Source organism: Mesoplodon mirus, assembly GCF_964341445.2.
Source record: "Mesoplodon mirus genome assembly, contig: HAP1_SCAFFOLD_317, whole genome shotgun sequence".
In the NCBI taxonomy this organism is placed as follows: domain Eukaryota; kingdom Metazoa; phylum Chordata; class Mammalia; order Artiodactyla; family Ziphiidae; genus Mesoplodon; species Mesoplodon mirus.
In genome coordinates, this window is record NW_028295616.1 from 430,309 (window position 1) to 455,391 (window position 25,083).

The 25,083-nt window shown below is 51.8% G+C and overlaps 1 protein-coding gene across 1 annotated transcript; it reads left to right on the forward strand.

Moving 5' to 3' along the window:
• The first annotated feature begins 5,426 nt into the window (after nucleotides 1-5,426).
• LOC309797339 (BCL-6 corepressor-like) lies at nucleotides 5,427-24,368 on the forward strand. Its single transcript, XM_082645934.1, is given in 11 exon segments — nucleotides 5,427-6,283; nucleotides 7,460-7,646; nucleotides 13,028-13,273; nucleotides 14,507-14,688; nucleotides 15,019-15,036; nucleotides 15,040-15,273; nucleotides 20,146-20,312; nucleotides 21,463-21,608; nucleotides 22,044-22,121; nucleotides 22,297-22,453; nucleotides 23,879-24,368. Coding segments are annotated over 11 exon segments (2,181 nt in total). The 5' UTR covers nucleotides 5,427-5,809; the 3' UTR covers nucleotides 24,171-24,368.
• Nucleotides 24,369-25,083: the final 715 nt, after the last annotated feature.

Here is a 25,083-nt window from a genome sequence, read left to right on the forward strand (position 1 = left end):
GGTTTAAAAGCTGGTTAAATCTCATTTAAAAAAATCCATATGTAGCACATTGTAAAAAAGAGAAGGAAGACGGCATTCATGATTACTGGGCTGGCAGGGTAGGGGACAGTTGCCTGCTGGGGGTGGCTCTCGTACTGGCTCTTCCACTCTTCACACTTGTGCTCGGCCAGAGCCAGGCACCGCTGAGGGAGATCAGAGGAGAGGGTGGTGCCTTGGGGGTTCCAGGGAGTTGTGCAGCGGGCTCCCTTGCCACCCAGACTGCCCCAGGGTTCCCAGCCCCAAGGATTATGGAGCATCCCCACACCTGTTTGCTCTGCAGTTGCTGTTCTGCACGCATTTTCTCCTCCGGCACTTTCTGCAGTGTCTCCTTGGCCTTCTGCTCATAGCTGTTTTTCTGGTCTTCCATCTGTAATAGCACCTTATTCATTCCCCAAGAAGTGTATTTCTGTAAATTTGAGGCAATTCAACGAATACACATTGACCTACTGTGTGCTAAGGCCTGAGCAGGGATACAGAAATGAAAAGAAATTGGTCCTTGCCCACAGGGCAGAGATGTCAGTAATCTGGTGGACCTTCTTCCAGGCTGGAGGCAGGCAGGGAGAGTCCCTCAGGTGATGTGAGAGGTGAGTGGGGATAAACAACTGCCCTGGGCGTGCTGGGCATTCTCCCCTAGGCCTTCCACGGGCACTTGAAATCCGACATTTCCAAAGGGAAATCATCTTTCTAAACCTGCTCCTATCTCAGTGGCCAGCATCACCACCCACCCAGTCTCCCAAACCCTAAACCAGGGAATCCTCCTTGATTTCTCTCTCACCTTCTTCAAGGCATCAGTTCATCCTCAAGCTTTGTCAAGTCAACGTCTTTAACGGCTCATGACCTGTGTCCTCTATCCCCACTGCCACCTCCTCAGTCCAGACCCTAGTGACACTATTCTATGGGTCATGCAGAGACTATGTAGTATCTTCGTGCCTTGCCTCCCATCAAACCCTCTTCAGCCCTGCAGCTAGAGGGTTCTTTCTAAAACTTAAATCTGATCCCATCACAACCTGCTTAAATCCCTCAGTGGTTCTCGGAGTTCTAAGAATCAGGTCCAAACCCCTTGGCATGGCTCCTGCTTACAAGCCCAGACTTTCATCTCCTGCTGCCTCCACGCAAGCTGAACTGCTTGTAGGTCCCCTAAGCACTGTGCGTTTCAGCCTCTGCCTTTGCCCATAAAGCTGCTTCTGCTTAGAGTATCGTGAGCCACGCTTCTCACCTGGTTAACTTCTACCCATGTTCAAGATTCAGCCCTAGAATCATAAATTCTGATAAACTTGGCCAACCCTACCTCCCCCACGGCTCTTTATGGATTAGGCAGTTTTACTGGTGTTCACATAGTATCTATATTGCTAATCTGTTGACTCATCTGTCTCCTTTAAGGGATTGTAAACTCCTTTGGGGCAGGGAGCATTTTTTTAAAAATAAAATTATTTTTGTAGGCTTGGGGATCTGAACACTATTCAGTAAAGTCAAGTTTTAAAAATGAATACATTTGTATTTTTAGAATTTCTCCTGGCTTCAAGGTCAAAAAGAAAAAGACACAAGAGCAGCTTTGCAAATTCACTGGGGGTCTTGCCTTTCCAGTGCTTTTCATTTTTATGCCCTGTGATTTTTGGGAAAGCAGGAGCCTTTTAGTGTCGATTCTGGGTTACCCAACTGGGTAAGAGATAGTCTAGATAATGCAAATTTAGAGTTCAATATCAAATCATTTCCATTTAGCTTTGGAGTCATCTGAAAATTTGGATTTAAATGTTGAGTGGGTCTTACGTTCTTGGAATTGTCATTAGAAACCAGATACAGGAGTTACTGGTTGAGATCATACATGGTTATGTCCAGGTTATTGGACTTAACCATGCTGGTCACTGACCAGCTTTATTCCCCATTGAAAACGAGTAGACTGGCATTCTGGATGATATATCAGTCTCTTATGAGCTTGGTTGGCATTACTGAAAAAATAAAAGTTGTGGATCCGCAAACCCATAGACTATATAGACTATGTTCCCCTGCAGAATTCTAACTACGTGGCCACCTTATCTTCCTAACGTCCAGTGGGAGCAGTCTGGCCGGTCCATCTCGTTCTCTTGATCTGGAGTCCTCTGCAAAAGACATCCCCCTTTTCTGCACCAGCACATACGTCACAGCCCTGAAGAACGTGTAGACATCTGAGATACGTTAACAGTGGGGGAGGGCTGATATCCCGTGCACAGACACATAAATGCCTATTAGACCTGGAAATTGAAAACCAGAGAGGTGGGGCCACACTGGTTTTGGCTCAGGCCACCAGCCACTGGTGTTCCCAGCAAAATGTTCCCAGTGTGGGAGTTTGAGGAAGCAGGGAAAGGCAGGTGGTGTGAGTTTATTAGGACTTGACGCCCTCAGCCTCGCACTGAGGCCAGCTGAACCCCCAGAGCGTGCTCCCTGCCCTCCTATGGGCTGCTCCTCCTAAAGGTACTTGGTTTCAACAGTTATTTGTGCATCAGATTAAAGACTGAAGGGAGAGTGAACAGCAAGCCTAAATTCTTCATATCATACGCCACCTCCCTTTCTCTTCTTATTATATAAGCAATTCATGTGAAAAACAAATAAGGCCAACAAAACAAAACAAAATTACCTGAAATCTTGCTATCCAAGAATTACCATTAGTATTTTGGTGTATACTTGTTCCAGATTTTTCTTTATTTTCAACCCTTCATTAAGGCCATTGTAGTCTTGACAGATGATGCTGGCACAAGCACTTGAGATGAGGCTCCTCTTTTTAAAATACTGTATTTGCATTTGGCTTAATTTCTCCCAGGCCCTGTCTTGCCTGGTCCCCAGCGTGGTGTTTTCTGCTGCAGCCTCTGTAAATTGGAGTTGGGGTGATGGGGCGGTCAGGCAGGGCTGTGTGTATCTGTGTCTGTATGAGGGAGGGCGGGCACACTTTCCAGTGTTTCTGGGCAACAAGCAGGCACTCACTGCAGTTTCCTGTCCCTCAGGCCTGGGCTGTGGAGACAGGGGAAGTACCAGGAAGGGGTGGACGACCCCGACCCAGCTAAATGGAAGGCCCAGCTCCGCTGTGCACTCAACAAGAGCAGGGAATTCAACCTGATGTACGACGGCACCAAGGAGGTGCCCATGAACCCAGTGAAGATATATCAAGTGTGTGACATCCCCCAGCCTCAGATGAGGCCCCAGCTGCTGGGGAGAAGGTGGACAGTGTGCCAGGTTCCGGGCTGGACCCTGAAAGCGATAGTCGACTTGAAAGTCGCCTCGCTTACAAAGTTGAAGACTGGTAAATAAGGCAAGAAATCCTGTCCCTAGAAAGAACCCAGAGAACAAAAGATATAAACTCAGCACAGTCTTCCTGCCCACCCAGTGGAACAGTAAAGCATTAGAAAGAAGAGGGGGGGTATTGAGTCCTATAAAAAATAACTTCTCTTGGGACTCAACACTGAGAAGAGAGGCCAGGTAGTTTAGAAGAAGGAGGGATTAAAACTTAGAAGGTCTGAGTTGTAAACCTCGGTCTTTCCATTCCACTACTTGTGGGACATTGAATCAAGTCATTCAACCTTTTGAGCCTCAGCTTCTTCCACTATAAAATCTGGGTTCTCATCTTTCCTGCGTATTTCAAAGGCTGTTCTAAGAATCAATTGACATGACATTATGAAGGCTATTAAGTTCTCTTTATAAATGATGGGCAAGTGATCATTTAATTTCTATGGTATTTTTCCTAGGAGAATACCACCTGATCCCTATATTTACTCAATGTTTAGCAAGTTCGGACTAAGCGCCAGATAATTTAGACTTGACCTCCAGTGAATCTAGTGAGGCTCTGCCATGAGGGAAGGGTCTGTCTTCACAGTAAGCTTATAAAGGAGAGAAGCTGTGCTCCTTGGGTCCTTAGAAGGGATGCTAATGTGTAGAAAGGGGTTTAGAGTAGGAATTAAAAGATTTCTAGGAGAAGGGAGTAGGGTCTGCAGCTCCTGGATAGGGGAGGGGATGAGAGCTTGCACTGGGGCTCCGTAGGAGGAGCTGGGAGTGGGGTGAACACCCTTGGTTCCCACTCTTTGGCATTGAGGGTGCACACTGAACCCAAGGCACCTCTGTGCTGGCAGTGCCTAGCTTGAACAGTGGGTCAGCTGCAGGGATGACAGTGCAACGTGAGCGCCTCACTTTTGACCTTTGTGTGTGTGTGTGTGTGTGTGTGTTTCTCGGGTAGGATCCACTGGATCTGCTCCTTGGGCTGAGAAAGATAATGATGTGGATGAAGAAGATGAGGAAGATGAGCTGGACCAGTCCCAGCACCACGTTCCCATCCAGGACACCTTCCGCTTCCTGAACATCCATGGTGAGTGGGGTGGGGGGCGGGACAGAGGCATGGAGAGGATGTAAGGGGCTTTGATTTTGCAACCGTTGACACCATATCCACCATTGCACTGGGAGCAGTGATCAGGCCCTGGGGCCAGGCTGCCAGTCTGTTAGCAAGTAGGAGTCGTAGGCAAAGGAACTCCGTAGGCATAGTTATCCCAGTGGTGTGGCTTCTAGGCAGAGAGAGCATCTTCTGAATCTTATGTGATAATTCAGAGAAATTAAAAAATTAAATTCATTCTCAATCCCGCATACAAATACACAAGCTGTTATAAAGTTTGCTGATTTCCTTCAGGCCAAGTGCAGGGATCATTTTCATGAATTGTAGGCAAACTCTTGTGCTATTTCCCTCGGTACAAATTTTCTGTCACTGCCTTAACAGCCTCTGCTAAGGCTGTATCATGGGAAACTTGTGGCTCTACAGCTCTTAATACTAGGCTCTGATAAAATTTATCTACTAGAGACTTTTATCTTTTTTAAAATTTATTTATTTACTTACTTATTTTTTGCGGTACGCGGGCCTCTCACTGTTGTGGCTTCTCCCGTTGCGGAGCACAGGCTCCGGACGCACAGGCTCAGCGGCCATGGCTAACGGGCCCAGCCGCTCCGCGGCATGTGGGATCTTCCCGGACCAGGACACGAACCCGTGTCCCCTGCATCGGCAGGCGGACTCTGAACCACTGCGCCACCAGGGAAGCCCTATCTCTTTTTTAAATTGACTTTTTGAATTCAGCTTCCCAGGAGAGATGAGTTTAGAGGCTGGAGGGTCACTGTGAGACACAGCAGGTACTGCACCTCCCACTGCACATTCTGAGGAGGCTCGAGCACAAGGGGAACTGCTCTTCCACAGCATCTGCACTTGAACTTGTCACTGACCTGCTCCTAGTCATATGACTTGCATTCAGTTGAGTAGCTTTTCGCTACTTTTCTAAGTTCCATCTGGCTGGTAGGGTCCCATGAGATCCTTTGGCCACCTAGAGGATTCAGTGTATCAAGAGGATTCCTGTAGGATTCCGGAGTCCCTTCCCGAGGTGATGCCCCTTCTGTTGAGAATCAGGACGTGACTCTTACCTGTCTACTTGCCCTCCTTCACTTACCCTGTCATGTATAACCTTGCAACCAAGTGATGAGTAAAGACAACCATCATAGAGCTCTCTCAGGTTAATATTGCCACGGCTACATTCCCACTTGGTGCAATGTTAAGATTTGGACATTTGGAAATGTGAGATCCTTTCCCAAATCTTTGGCTCACTCATTCTGTTATTCTCACCCCTTAAAAGGATGCAACCCATTTCCAGGATCATGATTTCCCTTTTTTTTTTTTCATGTTTTTTTAAAGCTAATATTGTGTGTCCTTACATTATGGGCCACCTTGGATCCTTTATGGAAACATGTGAACATATATTAAAAATAAAAAAGTAAAATGTGGCCACACCGGGATTTCATTGCCCTGAGAGAGGAGTTGGGGCGCATCAGTGACTTCCACGAAGCCTATACTTTCAAACAGGCTCCGGGCCAGCCAGTTTCCGGCTTAAGCAAGGAGAATGTTCCAGTGGTAACCAACAAGGAGAACCTGGCGACGCCGGTCTCGACTCCATTCCTGGAGCCGACCCTGGGGAGCGACGGCTCTGCGGTCACTTTCGGGAAAACCCAAGAGGATCCCCAATCATTTTGCCTGGGCAGTGCCCCACCGAGTGTGGACGTCACCCCCACCTACACCAAAGACGGAGCTGATGAGGCAGGATCAACCGATGGCAAAGTTCTGAAACCGAAGCCATCTAAGCTGGCAAAGAGAATCGCAAACTCCGCTGGTTACGTGGGCGACCGGTTCAAGTGTGTCGCTACCGGACTGTACACAGACTCCAGTCAGCTCAGCCAGGAGCAGCGGGCATTGCAGGTGAGCCCCCCCCACCCGAATTTCAGGAGCCTGACCAGTTGTCAGGTTTTTTTAATGTGTGAAGAGGAGGGGGCCGGGGGTATGATAGGGCAGGACACTGGGCTGATTTGGTTAATGAAGCTTAGGATAATTTAAATGTTTGAAATGTGTCCAGTAAGGGGACGTAAGTGGATACTTTAAGTTATTCTGTAGATTTTAAGCGAACTCCACTCGAATGCCGATAACGGAAGTTTTAATTATTGCGAAGGATGTCTAAAAGACTGCATGACATTGACCTATCAATCGCTTTGATTTCTCTGCCGTTACTGTACGTTAACAAATATACCTAAAAGCGCTGCTTAGAATGCCTTATGTGATACTTGGTGGAGGTGTGTAGCGGCCGCATGTCTGTGAGATTCGTGCAATTTTTTTTTCCACCAAAAAAACAAACAAACAAAACCAAAAAAACAAACCTTGCTTAAAGGGATAGAGTATGTATTTAACTTGCTAGTGAATGATAGATGTTGTATAGGAATTTCCTTAAGATGTTTTACTTTTAATTAAAAGACAAAGCCAAATTGTTTTGCAGTGTTAAGAAAAAAATTGGTTTATGCTTATAAAAATGGATGAAGTTATCTAAATGATCCATTGAGTGCCCATTTTAATTACATAGATGGACGGATTAAGAGGACAGTATTTTATATCTACCTGCTGCTTACTGTGAGATCAGTTCTTCAAATTTTTATTACTAGAATCTTACATAAACCTTTTGAGTTAAATTTCATTTCCAAATATACAAAGGGAAGTTTGTGGGCCATGGTCGTCTTTATTCATTGTGCATTTGTTTTCTTTTGTGTTTTTGTTTTGCTTTCTTTGCATTGTGTTTTTGTTTTGTTTTATTTACCTTCGAAAGAGAATGTCTGTCTCTATGCCACAGTGTATGTATGGCTATACATACACACCACATATATCTCTACATACATATGGCTTTACGAATAAAGAGTGTGTGACTAGTTACACATAGACACTCTTACATTTTTATCGTTCAATTTTAACATATCTCAGTTGTATCATAAATTGTGGTTGGTTTTGGGCAAACTTTTCTTTGAAGATACTTTCCTTTAAGGTAAGGGCAGTGAAATAGCTTTGGTGGTAAGGTGTGTCTTTTTTCCATCTCCATCTCCGTTCTCTTTCTAGCGTGCAGTGATGCGCTTCTCAGAGTTGGAGATGAAAGAGCGAGAAGGTGGCCACCCCACGACCAAAGACTCCGAGGTGCGCAAATTCAGCCCCGCTGACTGGGAAAGGCTGAAAGGAAGTCAGGACAAAAAGCCAAAGTCGGTCGCCCTGGAGGAGGCCATTGCCGACCAGAACGACAGTGAGAGATGTAAGTGAACCCAGGCGGCTCGCGTGTGGTACCACGTCGGTGGGAACGGGGCGGTTCCGCTCCCAGTGCCGAGGGAGGTGAGAGGAAACAATATGCTTGCGACGGCCCAGCGTCGGGGTGCTGGCTGTTCGGAGAACGGGCTGCTCTGGCCACCCTTCCCAGCTGTGGATTGCAAGGCTGGGTGTCCTTTTGAGCGTTGCGGCATCCAGGAGTGAAGCACCTATGAAGTGTTGTTTCCTGGCACGCATCTCCTTTTTCCGGAGAAATGCTCGTCCTGTAGTTAGTAATAGTCTGATACAGCAGAGCAGAGGAATGGCAGTGCAAGACCTCCAGCGTCGCAGGTACGTGTTCTGTTTTGTAGCAGGTACGGATCCGGGTTTTTGGTAGCAGTGGAATGACACTTGCAGCCAGAGCCAGACCCTCCAGAGTGACGGTCTCCTATGGGAGGGAGTGGAGAGTACTCGGATTCTCCCTCCAAAGGCAGAGGTTTCGTTAAAATGAGATGAGGGCTGATGAAGGCACCAGAAAGATGAGCATAATTATTCTCTGTGGCAGGCTTGTTTGCAGTCATTAGGAGTTGACGGCACGCTCCAAGGGCGTGGGATAGACGAGGGCGTTCTTCCTACCAGACGGGGTGTATTATGTTTTGGAGGCAAAATTGGAGAGAAAGCTAGTGTTTGCCTCGAGTCACACTCTGCGGTCCCATCAGCTGCTCCCCCACTGGGGTTGACTTCGGGCTTTGCCCTCGAGACTTCCTGGGCTAATGAGATGTGTTGGCAGCAAGTGGAGGTCTTTCTCCCGCTTTCTTCAGTGTGCGTGCTTGTGGCCTGCAGCGTGCTCCGGACCCCAGAAACCTCACCGGTGATGGTGAGTGAGGGCACCTAGGTGAACGTCGAGGACAGAGTGGGCGTGACATCCTCCTGAGACGGGACAGTCGGGGGTGGTGGGCACGTTTGGGAGGTCCAGGCCCTTGGACCCAGTCGTAGGGTCGGCGTTCACCCGCACGCTTAGGTCGTGGGTGCCTGATGCAGTTCGGGAAAATTGTGGTCAGCAACAGCGTGTGCTTCTCTCTGCTGCTTGGAGCACTGCCCTCCCCCAGCTCCTCTTTGGGGTCAGACAAAGGCCTGTGGCCAGGGTTCTGGGTAAGCCACACCGGGACCGGTTTGTCCTACGTGGCTCCCGTAGACGGGGATTTCTGTGGCTAGTCAGTGGCGGCCTTACCCGAGGGATGGGGCCCTTGATGTGCCTGGAGTAGCCGATTCCGAGCTCCTCCCCCTCGGGACTGGAATGAAGAACGGAGGGTCCAGGCCACCCTGGAGTGAAGCAGCAAGAAGGCCTCCCTCCTTGCCTGTGCTCACAGCTGACACGCAGCCCTTACCCTCCTGAGTGGCCTCATGACTCAGCTCCTGGGGAGGTTTCTCAGAGAGATGTGATAAAAGTGGGCAAGGCCAAGTTCACGGGGATGCGCTTTTCTGAGGAGGGCACCTGCCTGCTCTGGGTGGACGGTGAGGGAGGCTGGAGGAAGGGAGCGGGCAGTTAACCGGCCTCGCGTCTTCTCGCCCTTTTCTCCAGCAATGTGGCCAAACCCAGGGTGGCCGCTGCCCTTCACGTCTCAGTGGCCTTACCCGCCCTTCTTCCGAGAGACGTTTGTGTGCGTCCTTCCTAGTCTTTCCTGCTGAGCGTGGAGACGAGAACTTGCTGTGGCTGATGGGGAGCAGGGCCTGAGCCCCAGACGATTCCGAAAGCCCCCTCCCCCCACCGCCTGCCTCCAATCTCAGACCGACCTACAGGTGTATTCCTGGAGCACCCGGGACATGGCCCAGTGAGCCATGAATCGCCACCATGGGAGAGCAGGAGAAGGGTTGGGGAAGGTGAGGGGCTCCGTTTGAAAGGTTGGGGCAACGGAGGTGGGTTCCCCACCCACCCTCTGTCTTGTAGAGACGTGGGGTTTGTAAATAGCTGGTCAGGAAAGGTCACCTGAAGGGGCCACTGTTCTTATTGCGGCCTCCACGTCCAAGGCACAGCAGGTGTTCATTCCATTCAGCTGGAAATGAATGGGCCTTCTTGTTCTTGGGCCATCATGTCTTGAGCTGATATGGGCTCAGGTCCTGCGCATGGGTGTCGGTGTGGCCGAGAGCCGAGCTGTGAGCACATGGGAGCTGGGGCGGGGATTTGGGGTGGGCAGGGGTTACAAAGAGGGTCCAGGACGCCTTCGAGATGCCTTCCCCCTTGTGAGGCAGCCCCTACCCATGGAGGGACCAGGAGCTTCCAAGGTGGTGGGTGCTGTTTGCGTGGCCCTGGTTGTCCTGGTGCGGGTGCATCTTGTTGCTAGGGGCTTGTTTAAAAAAGGAATTAACTTGAAAACACAGGGGCCGAGATACTCATTTATTCTTTATGATCACATGGGTGGCTGAGTGACATTTTTATTTTGGAAGTTCACCAAATGAGTTTGGAAGTTCCTCAGACTTGGAAGTTCATCACTAGGAACCCTCAGTGGCATTTGAAGACGGGGCGAGGCCAGGAGGCATTGGTCCCTTCCTTCTCAAACTTGGAGTAAGCATCTCCCTTGCCAACCACTTGGCTGGGACAGGCCTAGGACCTGCTCAGTGGCAGTGCCTGGCCAGGAGCTGGAGGAAGCCTCCGTCAAGGGGCTTCATGAAACTTCTTGGCTCAGGGAACTTCTGTTCCAGCTGAGCACCTGCACGTTTGTCAACTACTTTGGAACAGAGATCCCCTGCACTCCTTCCGTAGCGGGTGTAACTTTGAACAAGGTTAGCCCTGACTGGAGGTGCTATAGTTAAGCTAGAGAGAAGGGGATTTTAATCCTGGGGAGCCTTCCAGCGACTCAGGACCCTCTCACCTTGTTTAGGCCTCACTGGGCATGGCTCAACCGTGGTGAGGGTGCTTTGCTGCCACAGTGACTTGTAAATGTTGCTGTGGTGATGCTTCTGTGAGGTGATGCCATGGTACAACCATAATGCATTTGGGATATGTGTGCTGTGAGCCACAGGACCATGCTGCAGGGACCACGTTCACATCTTGCTTAGACTGGGTGACCAAGGGCACATGGCTTCCCACTTTAGAAGGGCCAAAAGTAGCGATGATGGCAAAGCCTGATGGTTAGGATCCCCGTGTATCTATTTCTCTCCCCATCTCCTTTGCCCTCGAGGGTAGTCCTCCTGTGGGTCGTGGTTAGAACAGTCTTGGAGAAGCTCCAGGTGACACGGAGCCTCTACCCCATAGCTGGTGGCCATGGGGCTCTTGGGCAGTCGGGGTGGGTGTCCTTCAGGGTTATTACTGGCCTGGGTAAGGTCACACGAGCGTAAGGTCTTGGGGGGCCTTAGCTGAGGGGAATTGAGATCTTTGCCCTAAAAGGCTCCGGGGTTGGGGGAAGGGTGGATGGACCTAGTTTGGAAAAAGAAACTTTCAAATTGGACATGGGGGTTCTTAAGGTAGCCCTTCCATTCCTCCGTGGATCCCCTCCCACGGAGCTTTTAGGGAAGGCTGATTGGACCAGAGAAGTCCGGTGGTGTAACCAGCAGGGCTCACCTCTTAAAATTTCCTACATTTCAGGCCTGAGGTTCTGGCTGGTCTGAAAGTCTTGGCATCTTTTGGTTAAAGGGATTTTCCAGCCTTGCTCTGTGCTGAGCCCGGCCCGTGATGATGAAGCCCACCCCTGGAGGGAGGCTAGCAGTAACATTCCCACTTTACAAGTGAAGGGGGCCGAGTTGTAAAGCGGCGCCATTCCTGCCCGAGTGTTTAAGAGGGTCACAGAGCAGCCGGAGTGAGAGTTGCAGCACGCCGTCTTCACCGGGCCTGCGGCAGCCTGGGCTGCATCACCCGTAAGCACAGGCCAGGAGTTTGGGGTTTCTCCTGCTGCCATGACAGGAGACCCTCGCGGTTGGGGTGATTCCACCATTCCGGCAAGAGTAGATGGGGATCCGTCCCACCTTGGGATACCCTCGGAGAAAAGCTAAGTGTGTTCCACCATTGAGAACACAGGTCAGGCTAGCCCAGGCCAGGGTGAGGTTCATCCCCACAATTGACTGCCATTAAATGCTGGGAATGGCCCCAAGAGAGGCTGATCAGGGGACCAGCCGGCTGGGCAGAAGTGGGAGTGATACTTGAAGGGGTCTAGGGAGAGGAGGAGGAATGCGAGCAGCATGTGAGGGGTGTGTCCATGATTTCATCTAGAAAAACGGGCTGTGGGAGCTTAGCTCAGGTGTTAACGAAATACCAAACTCATAACACCCACCCCCACCCCCGGCCGGTGATGGACACAGGGTCATCTTCGGGGAACTCTTTAACAGCACAGTGATCGTTATGGAATTATTTGTGTGTTAGAAACAATGTGACTGGCAAAGCAGTTGAACTGTTTCTATGGCTAGAGCAAAAGTGAGGAGTGATGTTAGGCTGGGGTGACTGGAGGAAAAGCCCCAAGTGGATGCTAGATTGAGCACAGGGGGCAGGAGCAACACAGGCGGAGCTGGGGTGTGAGCCGTTCAGCCCTGCCTGCCGCCCCCCCCCACAACCCCCCATGAAGGGGGTTGGAGTCTTGTCTTTGAAATGTCCTTAGATGCTTGTTGCCTGGGAAGGAAGGCCTGGAGACCGTGCCAGGTGGGTGACTGGTGTCACTGAGGGCCTTCTTCCTAGACAGGAAATAGGAGCAGCGCCTCGATGGCAGTGAAATGCTCTTCCCCCCACGGGTGTGGAAAGAGGACAGACGGACTTGTAGCAATCTGGTTGAGTTCTTTGAAATTGCCCTTGACCCTTGTGTGTGCACCGGGAAGCCTTTCCTTTCCCTTTGCCAGGCTCCTCTTCCCTTGGTCTCCCCAGCTTCCCAGCCTCCCACCGTTCCTTCCCTACCCTTTTGCTTCCCCCTCGCCGCTGCTGACCCAAGTGAACATTGGTGCTATGTCTGTGTAGATGGCAGTTGGGGGCTATTTGGTCTCTTGATGACATCAGCCTTTTTTGTTTACTAGCAGCTGTTTCCATAGTAATGTGTAGCTCCGCCCTGATTGGTTGGATCTTACTGTGAGGTCACTCACCCCCCTTTAAGAGTAAGCCACCTTGGAGAGTTAAGCAGTCAGGGAGTTATCTCACATGCCTACAGAGGGCTGGCGTAGATGCCTCACCTTGACCCTTGAAGGATGGATTGTGAGTGGGCTACACGCCTCCTTTTCTGCTTTCTTTGCTGGTTGTGTTCAGCTGTCCTTCCTTTGGGACGTCTTTCTGAGGGTTTAGTGCTTCCAGCGTGTGAGGCCCCTGGTCTCCAAAGGGGGGGGGTGGTCTGTTGGTAGCAGATTGCCTTGGGCATGGGGGTCCTGCCTGCTCCTGGTGACCTTTGTTCCCTCCTTTCCGGGTTGTCTCCCCTCCCCTAGGGGAGTGTTATGATGGAAGCAAACCTGACCCCTTCAAAGCCCCAGAAGACAGTGATCTTCCTGAGGACATGGACACGGAGCCCCCCAGAGAGTCCCCCGCCGACCAGGCGGCCCCAGACACATCACGCAGCCCCACCCTCCACCTGAACAGAAAGCGCAAGGTCTCTGGCGTTAGGAACCACACTGAGACCAATGTGCTCCCGGAGGACTCTCTGCTGAAAGCCAAGCGGAGACGGGTCTCCAAAGGTGAGCTCGGTTTTGCTTCGGGCCTGCAGGGCACCCTACGGCAGTCCTGGGGCGGAGCAGTGGAAAGTTCCAGTCCCACCCTGGAGCCCTGGGGGGAGCCACTCACACCCCCCCACCCCCCCAAAGCCAGGTGCCGGGGCTGGAGCCCAAAGGTGGCCAAAGGCAAATAGGCCCCCTCCCGAGACTTGGTGACAAGTTCCAGCCAACACAGTGGCCACACCTCTCCCCTCCCCCACCCCTGTTAGTGATGTGTAAGACAGTTTGTTTCCCCCCCGGCCCGTCCCGTGGGGCTTCTTCATTAATTTGTAGTTGTTTCTCCATTAGCGGACTGGCCTGAGAGGGAAATGACAAACAGTTCCTCTAACCACTTAGAAGAGCCACATTATAGTGAGCTGACCACCCTGAGGTGTGCATTGAATTAACAGGGCTCCATCCCAGAAAGCAGCGCCGCTCGCTGCACCTTAGAGAACGGCGGGAGCAGAGAGCAAACCTGGCCGGCAGGGCAGGAAGGAGGTGGCCCAGGCGGTTCAGCCTGCGGTCACCCCCCAGGGCAATAGCATCTCCGAAGAGAAACCTGGCAGGAAAAGGGCAGAGGCCAAAAGCAACAGAAGCTGGTTGGAGGAGTCCCTTAAATGCAGTGACAGTGAACAGGGTACGCGCGGGGCGGGGGGCGCTCCTGGAGGGTGGATCACCCGCCCTCTGTGGGAAACGGCCCTGGAGGGGGCCTGAGCGCCATCCAAGTTGACAAGAGTAGCGTGTGGCGAGCGGGGAGTTTTCTTCATGGGGTCCTTTCAGCCTGCGCACTTCCTTATGGAATGGACAGTGAGGCGGGAGCGCGACTTCCTGGGCTGCTCCTCATCACCCAGCCCGCGGCTGGGCAGGAAGGGAAGTCTTGGGTGAGCCCGGGCGCTTGTCAGCGCCCTCATTCCAGCCTCAGGCTGTCCCCAGTCGCCCTGTCCCGAGCCCCCAGGCCCCCCACGGGTGGGGACGGGAGCGCACGAAGGCCTGGCTTCTGCCCGCTCTTGTGGCCCTTTGAAGCAACTTGCCATTTGGCGTGTCGTGGCTTAGCCTATTTGCCGGTTGAATGTGGGATAATTAAAATATTAGTGCTTTGAAAACATAATCGGTATATCTTTAAAAACTGAAGCTGCTCCAACGATCCGTGCTAACAATGGGCTTTTCTTTCCTCACCGGCTACAACTGTGTGACGCCCGCTTCTTCTCCCCCTGACAGATGTGCTGTGCGTGGACGAAGAAATGGATTGGCAGCCTTCGCCCCCGCCGCAGAAAAACACCGACAACAGCGAGAAACCATCCGGGAAGCGACCGTGCAAAACCAAGCATTTGATCCCTCAGGAGCCCAGGCGGGGCTTGCCGCTGCCAGGTGAGTCCTACGTGGACAATGCGGATGGCAAGGTACCTCTTGCCCCTGGCTCTCTCCCGCCCCCCGGGCCTGTGCAGGCACATCCCGCCTGCCTACTTCTCTGCTTCTGGGGACAAAGCTTTCCTTTTCCTGAACCCCCCCCCCCAGAGTGTCACTGCCCCTTCCTAGGGGACCTGTCTCCTGGGTGGTGGTGAGGTTTCCAGCTAGTAAAAATGCACCGCCTGACCCCCGCCCCGCCTCCCCCAGACAGAGAGGAGGAAAAGTGCTTTCCTCCACTCAGGTTTGTAACTCAGGGAGGAGGCGAACCAGGCGGGCGGTGGAAGGACAGCCTGAAATGTGTGCACTGCCTGGTTTCGTGATAGGTGACCGTCCAGAGATTTTGAAAGCAGCCTGAGCCCAGTTCCGACTATGATCTTTCGCCGGCCAAGCAGGACCAGAAGCCCTTGGACCATTTGCAGCAATTGTTACCAGCTTCCCAGGCCTCGCAGCTGACATGCTCAAGCTCCCCTCCAGAGACCACCCAGTCCCGCCCGATGCCACCGGAAGCGCAGAGACTTACTGTCAATAAGAACGCGGGCGAAACCCTCCTACAGCAGGCCTCCCGGCTTGGCTACGAGGTGAGCATGCTTGTGGGTGCCCCGGATCAGGATCCGCCGGCTGCTGCTCCTTGGGTGGGGGACACACTGGCTGGGGATGGGGGGGCGGGTCTCAGAGCCCAGCCCCCTCCACGTGGCGGGCTGGGCTGGGTGTTCCAGCAGGGTGTTTGCGTTGGTCCCGCTCACACTGTGGGCTCTTTGGTGGCTTGTTCAGTCGTGGTGTGAAAAGAAAGGCAGGCCTCTCTGACGTTCCGTTCCCGTTCAGGCAGGTAGGCTGCTTCGGCCAGTTCGGCTCACTTATCTCTGATATAAAATCTGACCTAACCCAGGGCTTGGCGACCAGGGGAATTTTAATGAGCCCTTTGGGTTCTGAATAGCAAGAAGGAGAGTAGTTATTAGCTCTAATAACTTGTGCTGTTTGGGGCAGAGTGATGCCCCTGTGGGGTAGCGGGTGGGAAGTGTCTGTGCAGAGTAGGGGTGGGAGTGGGGCAGACCTGAGCAGTCTCTTTCTGAGAGGGCAGGGGAGCCGAGGGCTGATGGGCGGGGAGCAGGGGTTGAGCCTTGCACAAAACTCCTGTCCACACTGCTGTATCCCGACCCAGCACGCTGATGACAGTGATGGCCTCTATTGCTGGAGCAACATAGAAAGAGAGCTGACGTCTGCCTAAGCCCGTGTGACCTGTAGTAACTCCTTTCACCCTTTTAACATCTTCACTGGGAGTAACGAGTTCTAGCCCACTCTCGGATGAGGAAACGGAGCCTCAGAGGGGTTGGCTGATACCCGTACAGGTAGCAACCCAGCAGTGCCCCACAGCCCACCACGCTCCTCAGCAAGACGGGCTCACACTGGAATTGCCCTTTTTACAGTTCAAAACCTCTGTGAGGCAGATGACTGTCTCTGCCCTGTGCAGTTCCCCCACCATACTTGTCAGGAGCAATTGGGATGTAATAGCCCACAGGGCAAAGGCATTTTTCTGTGCTGGCGTCAGCCCTCTGGGAGTTGAATGGTGACAGTAAAAGGCAGTTCAGCAGGCTGAGCGTGGAGGTGTGGCTGAGCACTGGGGTGGCAGGACCCAGGCTGGCCCGCAGCCCTGGCGCCCACACCCTCAGCCAGCTCTGTGCCCCCGTCCCCCGCCTCCCGTCGTGTCCCCCCACCCCGGTCCATAGTGCCGTGAGCCCTTCGAAGTGTGCCTGCCTTGGCCCTAAGGCATGACTGGGGGTGGGAAGTTGGAAGCACTAGGGCTCTGCTTAGTTTGGGGGTGTTTTTTGTTGTTGCTGTGGGTTGAATGTGCTGTTGTTTATATCTCCACGTCTCTTGGAGACCTCTCCATTAGCTAGAGAGCACTTTCTGGTAGTTGGCGCAGTTACTTGCAGGTGAAGTCCAAGGAGCACCCAGTTGGCTTCCCAAGAGCTGAGAGCGGGCGCCTAGGAGGACGGAGCAGATGTTGCACATGGTGCTGAACTGGACCCCCCGTGGTTGAGAAGATCGTCTCCTTGCTTCCAGCAAACGCTGGAGGTAGCGGGGGAGACCCCTCACCCCAACTTTTGGGTTAGGGTTGAGAAAGTAGACTCCCGCTTCCAGCAAGTGCTGGAGATGGGGGGGCGGGGTGCTGCTGCACCCGCCGTGGAGGGCGGGGCTCCGAGCCCCACCTGTGAACTCGGCATCATTTCCAGCAGCCTCCCTTTGGGACCAGAGACGTCAAAAGACCCTCGTTGGTCCTCTAAGACAGTTTCCATTTTGGTTTGGTGGCTCTGAGGCCTGGACCAAGGGACACTTGATCCATACTGTTTTAGGCTACCTGGCCTTTGATTGCACAGGAAGCCTTGGGAATGTTTACGGTGGGATTTGTTTTTTTCTTCAAATGTAAATTTCAATATGTAGATTACACAGATCACCAGTGTTGATGCTGAACATTGTGACAAGTAGATGAACGCTTTCAACGTTGAACCCAACTTTCTGGGATTTCTCTGGGCAGAATTTTAAATGTTGGGATGATGGCCCAGTTGGGAGACGTGGCAGCTTAAACCTTTTAAAACGGAAGGACAGTTTGCTTAACCAGATAAGGGTGTGGTTTGGGAGGGTTTTCCTGAAGTTTTGTCTTCAGCATTCTTGGTTATTTTCTTCTGCTTAGCCAAAGATACCATGTGCAGTATAAAGGCTGTCTGAGCTTTATGTCATGATAATCTGGTTCTGGAAGTTTAGAAACACTCTGGCTTCAGGTCCGCGTTAAACAGATCCCTTGCGTGGCCAAAGACCTCAAACCTCTCCCTCCTGGGAAAAGGGCTTCTATTTCTTAGACTAAAACGCCAGTGTGCAACCACATGCTTGCGCCTTTAGCGGTGATGGTTAAATTTTCTATGAATTGAATAAGTCATGTTTTTTAAAAAGTTAATGAGGCATTTAATTAATTAACAACGTCGGGCTTATGGCCTTTATGGTTACATTTTGCGGGTAATGGCATTCGGCTTATAGCCACTGAACAGAGAGCTGTCCGACAAAGCAGCTTGACTTTGCTTGGGAATGGCTGGGCTGCCCTTCAGACACTCCCGTTTATTTCTAGCGGAGAAAATAAAGCAAGGAATGTGTTGCGTCGACAGACTCGCCCCGCCTCTTCAGTTAGAGAAAGTGTTGGTGGCGACGGTTGCCATCCATTTAGAGGCCGTCACCCTCGTAGCTAGGAGAGTGTAGTCAGCCCACTTGACCCCCAACGGAGAAGGCCTGTGGGATGCTCGTCACAGCGGGATTGCATCCCTCTAACTGGGGCCCTCTTGGGCCTTTTGAATCTTCCCAGCTGACCAGGTACCACAGACCTGAGTTACAGGTCTAGTACTTCATGTTAATTGAACTTGGGGTTTAATATCTCTGGGCCTCAGTTTCCAAGTGTTGAATGAGGATAGTACTACCTTCCTTTCCTGCTCTCTCCTGGGTTCCTGTGGGTGACAGAAGACGTCCTCATCTGGGGAAATGAGAAGCACCGTGTAAATAGTGGGATCAACGTGGTTGAGTTAGGACAGCCCGTGGCCAAAGGTCTGACCTGGCCGTGGGGCCACTGCTGCCTTTGCTGCCATCTCCCAGGAGAAGAGAGTTGACTTACCCATCGGCTCGGACGGCCTTTCATTTCTAGGTACCCTTGAATCTGCCCTCGTAGTGATGAAGGTTTCCAGGCGAAGGCCATGATTGTCACAGCACATAAACCCTGGGTTGAGTAAATTGATCTGTGCACAGCAGTTGGTGGCGTTCAGAGCTGATCCCAGAGCCACGTGACAGGGCCTCTCCCTGGCTGGGGCACACAACTCATTAGCTTGCAGCCGTCCACTCAAGTCTGGCTAGTGAGGGCCTGCTAAAAGAGCGGCAGCTTCATGCGGTGTCCTGGATACCAGGGCTCGGGGCAGGTGGCCTGGGAGCCCAGAGGGTTGTGGGCTTTCTGGCAGGTTGGGATGTAAGCGGAGAAACGCATTCGTGGGCGTGCCTTTTCTCTTCCTCCTCTTGTTTTGGAAGGGAGCTGCTGCAGTGACCTGAAGTAACAGGGCACCGATGGCCAGGTTTACCAGCATGCCCCATTGGGTTCACGTGGTAAGCAAATGGAACATTCTAGTTCGCTCCCAAGTGAGTGGTCACCTTTGATTGGCGTGTCCTCCAAAGGGCATAAAAGGTTTTACAGAACCCATCTCGCACTTATGGGCGGCTAGAATGACCCCCGTTTTAGGTTTAACAGATGAGTTACCTGAGAGATGTCACAAGGAGGCCTGTTCTGACCCCATCCCATCCCCCCTTACCCAGCAGACCACGTGCTGGGCCACATGCACGTTCTGCCTACTCCCAGCTCTCAGAACCTGACGGCTCTCTGCTGGGCACGACTTACCCAGTATAAACAGTATAACGTGTTTTCTGGTGGCAAATGCTTTCGAGGTGTCTGAAAACTTTCTTAAGGTAATAAAACATGGAATAAATTCCTCCTCTGATTACTGGGAGTGGTTCATATTAATATTTTAACAAGCCAAAGAAATAAGGTTAATAACAGTGATTCTAATGCACAGTGTTGACACAGAACATCTCCGGGGTGGGGGGGGCGGTGAACGTTTTATTTGATTCTTGAAATGTGGAGGTTGCAGCCTGTGGTGTATCAGGTTCCTGTCATTAACTTGAGTAAATATGAAAATATTAGACTGATTCTGCCCCGAGAGGGTGGAGTGAGGCAAAATAGAGGGTGGGGTTATTGGAGGCATTTTGTGTCATTCCTCGAGGATGGAGGGAGAGAGCTTCTCTTTAACTCTACTTAACATACAGACAAGAGCATCTGAGGCCCAGGTTCTGATTTGGGGTCTTAACAGGGGGCGCGAGGATGTAGCTGACCTGGGTGTCCCTGCTTCTCTAAGCTGGGGAATGTTCTCCGGCTGATTTAAGCTCTCTTTAAGTGTTGGTCATCCATACTTTTATCTAAACTTGTGTTATCGTCCACTGCCACCGACTGAACAGACCCATCAAGTGAGAATGGTCTGTGCTTGGCAATGTGTCATCTAAGATGTTAGCAGCCGTGACACCTCTGTACTGGTCACGTCGGCCCCTGGGCTGAGGGCTTTCATCGCTATCCGAATGCGTCCTCTCAGCAGCCCTGTGGAAGCTTGGAGAAGTTCAAGGGTAACTTGCCCATGGCCAGGCCACTGGTGCAGCAGAGCCTTAGACAACACTGTCTGTATCTCCAAGCCCTTCTCACGCACTCTCGCCCCCCACCAGGATGCCTGCCGCCTGCCCGCGCCATGGTGGGCTTTTGGTCCCAAGGATGTATGCCTTTGAAAGTGGGCACCGCCAAGCTATGGGGAGGTCACCCTTACAAGGTTCACTGTATGGTGGTCTGATGGTATTTCCTCTCCTCTCCTCTCCTCTCTCTGTAGGAAGTGGTCTTGTACTGCCTGGAGAACAAGATTTGTGATGTGAACCACCACGACAGTGCGGGTTACTGTGCCCTGCACGAGGCTTGTGCAAGAGGTTGGCTCAACATCGTACGACACCTCCTTGAATATGGCGCCGATGTCAACTGCAGTGCCCAGGATGGAACCGGGTCAGTGGCGGTCTTGCTCTTGGCCTGGCCCTGCTGGGGCATAGGCAGTGGTTCTCAGGGTGTGCGGGGAACCCCAGAAGGAAAGATGGACAGTGAGTGCCATGTAAGCACACTGATGGCGGAGTCCTCTAGAATGGAATCGGACAGATCTTTCTGGCAAATTTACATAGAACTTTAAAACTCTGTGACGCTCTTATGGACAGAAGTCCCTGAAAACGTTGAGCCTGCATGAATAATCAGGGGTGTTCTCTTTTAAGACCCTGGACTCTTCACCAGCGTCTGTTGAATCACAATCTTGAACATATATGTGAGCTGAAAGTTGCAGGAGTTCAGACAGGTCCAGTGGCACCTGGCTTGATAGGACCTGCCGTGTCCACCCACATCCCCGGGCCTGGCCCCCACTCTGTCCTTGACCTCGGTTTACTGGCCAGAGGCCCAGGTCTGAGTCAGCCCAAGCATCTTCCCGGTTGTACCTGGGACGCCACCACGAGGCAGGGCACCGGGGCTTTCCTGACGGTCATGAAATCAGCAGAACCGTGAGGTGTTTGGTGGTTCATGGCGTCCACAGAGCATCCTTTCTGGATGGGGCTGCGGCCAGTGTTCCCGACCCCAGCGGACATGGGCAGGAGGACTCTGTGCCCTCCTGAGGACTCGCCCTGCCTGTCGACTGCTGCTGGGCGAGAGGGTGGATCACTCACCTCCACGTTGGTTTCGGGAGAGGTTCCACTTTGCCCCTAGTTTCTTCTACAAACTGCACTTTTGGGGTTTTGTTTGTAATGGTGTAACAATGGCTTCTCGTATCTGCTTCTGTGATGCTGGGGTTGTTCCCCCCACCCCGCCGTACGTTACCTTCTTACAGTCTGTCACTATTTAAGTTCATTGGAAACGTTTTCATCGTGGCCTGAGTTCCTCCTTGGGCCATGCATGAAGAGAGATTTGCATTGAAGAATTAGGCCTGAGATGGTCCCTTCACCTGTCCCGTAAAGGGTTATGTGTTGAAATAACAGAGTAATTTGTCTTAGCGACCGTACGCTCACCTCCTCGGTGAAATAGCGCGCCTACGAGGCTTGGCCGCACACGCTCGATGTTGCCCCGTGTCCTTAGAAGCAAGCGTCGCGTGCACAGGTGTAATCCCCCGCACCTCTCCTAGGCCTCTCCACGATGCTGTCAAGAATGATCATCTCGAAATTGTCCGCTTGCTCCTCTCCTACGGTGCTGATCCTACCCTGGCTACGTACTCAGGTAGAACCATCAAGAAAGTGAACCACAGCGAACGTCTGGAGAAGTTCTTAACAGGTACGGCAGAGGTCAAGACACGGTCTTGTTCAAGCATCTAGATGGTGACTTCACAGCCTTTCACCTGGGTTCCCCCTACCCTCACCCCCCGTTTACTCTAAGTGACCCTTTACTGGGAAAAGCGGCCCAACGTTAGTCTGTCAAAGAAGAGATCCATACTTTGAGTTTTGCAAGGTGGGGGGCTGGAAAACTCTTAGCTAGCCAGGCTAGCTTTTGTTTGGCAGGCTGGGGCGGTGAGGCGGGCAGTCCCTCAGGAAGGCGGGTGGACGCGTGGGGAGGTTTCAGTCAGATACCTGGAGGCGTGTGCAGTGGGACTTGTCAGGAGGTGACACCAGCCCCAGCGTGAGATGTTCCCGAACTCCAGCAGCACTTGCCTCTTACCAGCAGGCGTTATCTTGTTTCTCTCTCTCTCTCTCTGTCCCCCTCTCTCTCCAGACTGTTTAAATAACCTGCAGGCTCCTGACAACGGTAACCCCGGTTGCTCTTCGGAGTTCTCTGGCAGCTGTGTGTGTGGTGAGCAGCCTTGTTCGTTTCAGTTGGGCTTGTGGGGATGGGGGTGGGGGTGGGGGTGGTGCTGTGAGCAGGGCTTGCTTGGGAAAGAATTTTTCCAGGGTCCTTTTGGAGAACAGCTGGAATCTTGCTCCAGCTTACTGACCTCTCTCTTGTTTGCCCCCCCCCCTCCGGTTAGAACCAGATGATGAAAGTGGTTACGATGTTTTAGCAAATCCCCCAGGACCGGAGGACCAGGATGACAGCAACGAGGCCTATGGTGACCTATTGGAATTTGAATTTTCCGAAGACCCCCTTTTGCCGTGTTACAACGTCCAGGTGTCCGTCGCTCAGGGGTGAGCATGGCCAGCGTGTGGTCGAGAGCCAGCCCAGCTGCTCTGTGGGGTGGCAGGAGTTAGAAATCCCCTTCAGCAGATGAGGGTGGATGGGTTGGGGGGTGAGTGAATTCCTCACCAAGTGTCCACCGACCTCACATAATGCAGTGGAACTTTTCCAGAAAAGTTTGGGGGGTGGGAGGGCTCCCCAGCCAACTGCCCTCATTGGAACACACCCCTAGAGCCCAAAGGACACGGGAGTCAGTGACTGCAATTGCACAGTTTGAGTCACTAAACTCTTGGGGAAGGGATCCTCCCCAAACGGCTACCATAGGGGCCTTCCAAGGCGCGTGAGGTCCATGGGACGATACTGATGTGTACCCTCTTCTCGTATAAGATTAGAGAAAGCCGTATGTGGCACCTGGGATCTTACGTGTCTTCAGATTTGCTTAGATCGAGTCTTGTCCCCGCAGTCGGGCCACTGTGCCCCATGACCAGCCCTTCGTAGTGAACACATCAGGAGACCTTGCTCTGCTGTGTGTTGACCCCGGTGCTTAAGGAGTAGCATCCTCCTTGGACTCTGAGGCTGGGAACGTGTCTGCCTTTGTGGTGACATTCTATTCGGGATAGAGATCATAAAGCGTGGCAGGGTATCAGGAAGGATTGTACCACCTCCCTTCTCGAAAAAGCCTCACTCCCGGCAGCATTGAGGGGTGGGTTGGAGGTGTGGGAAAGGAAAGGAAAGCCAGGTGACCTCGAGTGTTTCTCATGCTCTCTCCGTGAGGGCCGGAGGAGAGGAGAGGTCAAAGAGGTGTTTGCCATCTCCCTTGGGTTGGCATACAGACTGGTTTTCCCCAGTGACTAGAACGGGGTGCACTTACTTGGAGAGGGGTGACCTGAGTTGTGGGCAGAGCCAAGGCAGCACTGGGGTGGCCTGCAACGAGGCTCGTTCAGGGGCGCTGCTCCTGCTTTTGTCTAAGTTGGCTGATCCGCCCTAGGTGGTCTCTTAACACATGCACATGAGTCCAGAGTTCCCCCGCTAGAAGTAGATCTTCCGGGCTTCCCTGGTGGCACAGTGGTTAAGAATCCGCCTGCCAGTTCAGGGGACACAGGTTCGAGCCCTGGTCCGGGAAGATCCCACATGCCACAGAGCAACTAAGCCCGTGCGCCACAGCTACTGAGCCTGCTCTCTAGAGCCCGCGAGCCACAACTAGAGAAAGCCCGTGCACAGCAACAGGCCCAACGCAGCCAAAAATAAATAAATAAATAAAATTAAAAAAGAAAAAGAAGAAGTAGATCTTCTAAGGACAGTGAGAAGTGGGGTGGGGGTGGGGTAATCAAAGTGGAAGCAGCAGGCCCTCTCACCGCCAGGAGACGGGTAGTTCATGGTTGGGAGCGCCTCTGATTTTGCCGGAAACTCAAACCACTGTCCTTTCTCTGGTGTAGGCCTCGTAACTGGCTGTTGCTCTCAGACCTGCTCAAGAAACTGCAAATGTCCTCCTGCATATTCCGCTGCAATTTCCCAAATGTGGAAATTGTCACCATCGCGGAGGCCGAGTTCTACCGGCAAGTATCAGCAAGTCTCTTATTCTCTTGCCCCAAAGACCTGGAGTCCTTTAATCCGGAAAGTAAGGAGCTCTTCGATCTGGTGGAGTTCACGAACGAGCTTCAGACTCTGCTGGGCTCATCCATGGAGTGGATCCTCCCGAGAGACCTGGACTCAGACGATGACTGGTGAGCTCGCCGGGGCCTGCCGTGTACAGTGTGTCATGGTGTTAATCCTCGTGCATATGTGTCATAATACGACTATTTCTGTAAAGAAAGGACACTATGAGACACGACTCCAGTCGGAAGGACTTTGAAACGTGTTTTTTTCTTTTTAAAATTTTAAGTCAGTTTTTATGAAGTTGTTAATAAAGTTTCTTTACTTTTCAATGTACACATGGTTTGGAATGTTTGTTTTTACTCGGAACAATTGTTTCTTTTCTTTTTTAAGGAGAAAAAAAAAAAGGAAAAGGAGCTCCACACTTTGACTTAATTTCATACAAAGCTCCGACAACAGAGGCCGTAACTGTTGAGAGCTGCTTTGGGGGCAAATTAAACCAGTAAAATTTTAAACTCTTCCTCCATATTAAAGGGATTGAATAAATTGGCCACTTTGGTGCACCTGTGTCCTACGAATTGTCCAATTGGAGATGGAGGTTTAGAAAGTGAGTTTCAGTCTTGTTTAAGTCTCTTCCCATCAGACTGTTCTCGTGATTTCCGACACACCATGACTGTCTACCTTTTGTTGGTGTTGTTCAGGCCTGGATTGTCTCCTGTACCTGCTCAAACCTTGGTCCATTCTCATTTGTACCATGGAAGTTTGTCATGCTGGATACTGTCAGAATTAATCTTACTTAAGTTTGTGTTAAGCCACAAACCACATGTTTTGTATATTTTCTGTTTTCTCTGTTTGTTTATATTTTTATGGTTTCTCTTCAAGAAATAGGAAGGGAAATAGCAAGATGAAGAGCAAAAAAGTCATCATTCTCTTTCAATTGTTAGAACATCTATCTGCAATCATAATTATGCACTGTGGTATGTGTTAAAATAGTAAATACATGTAACGTCCCGTAGGAGCCGCAAACTCCGTGGTGTTGGTGAGGGTG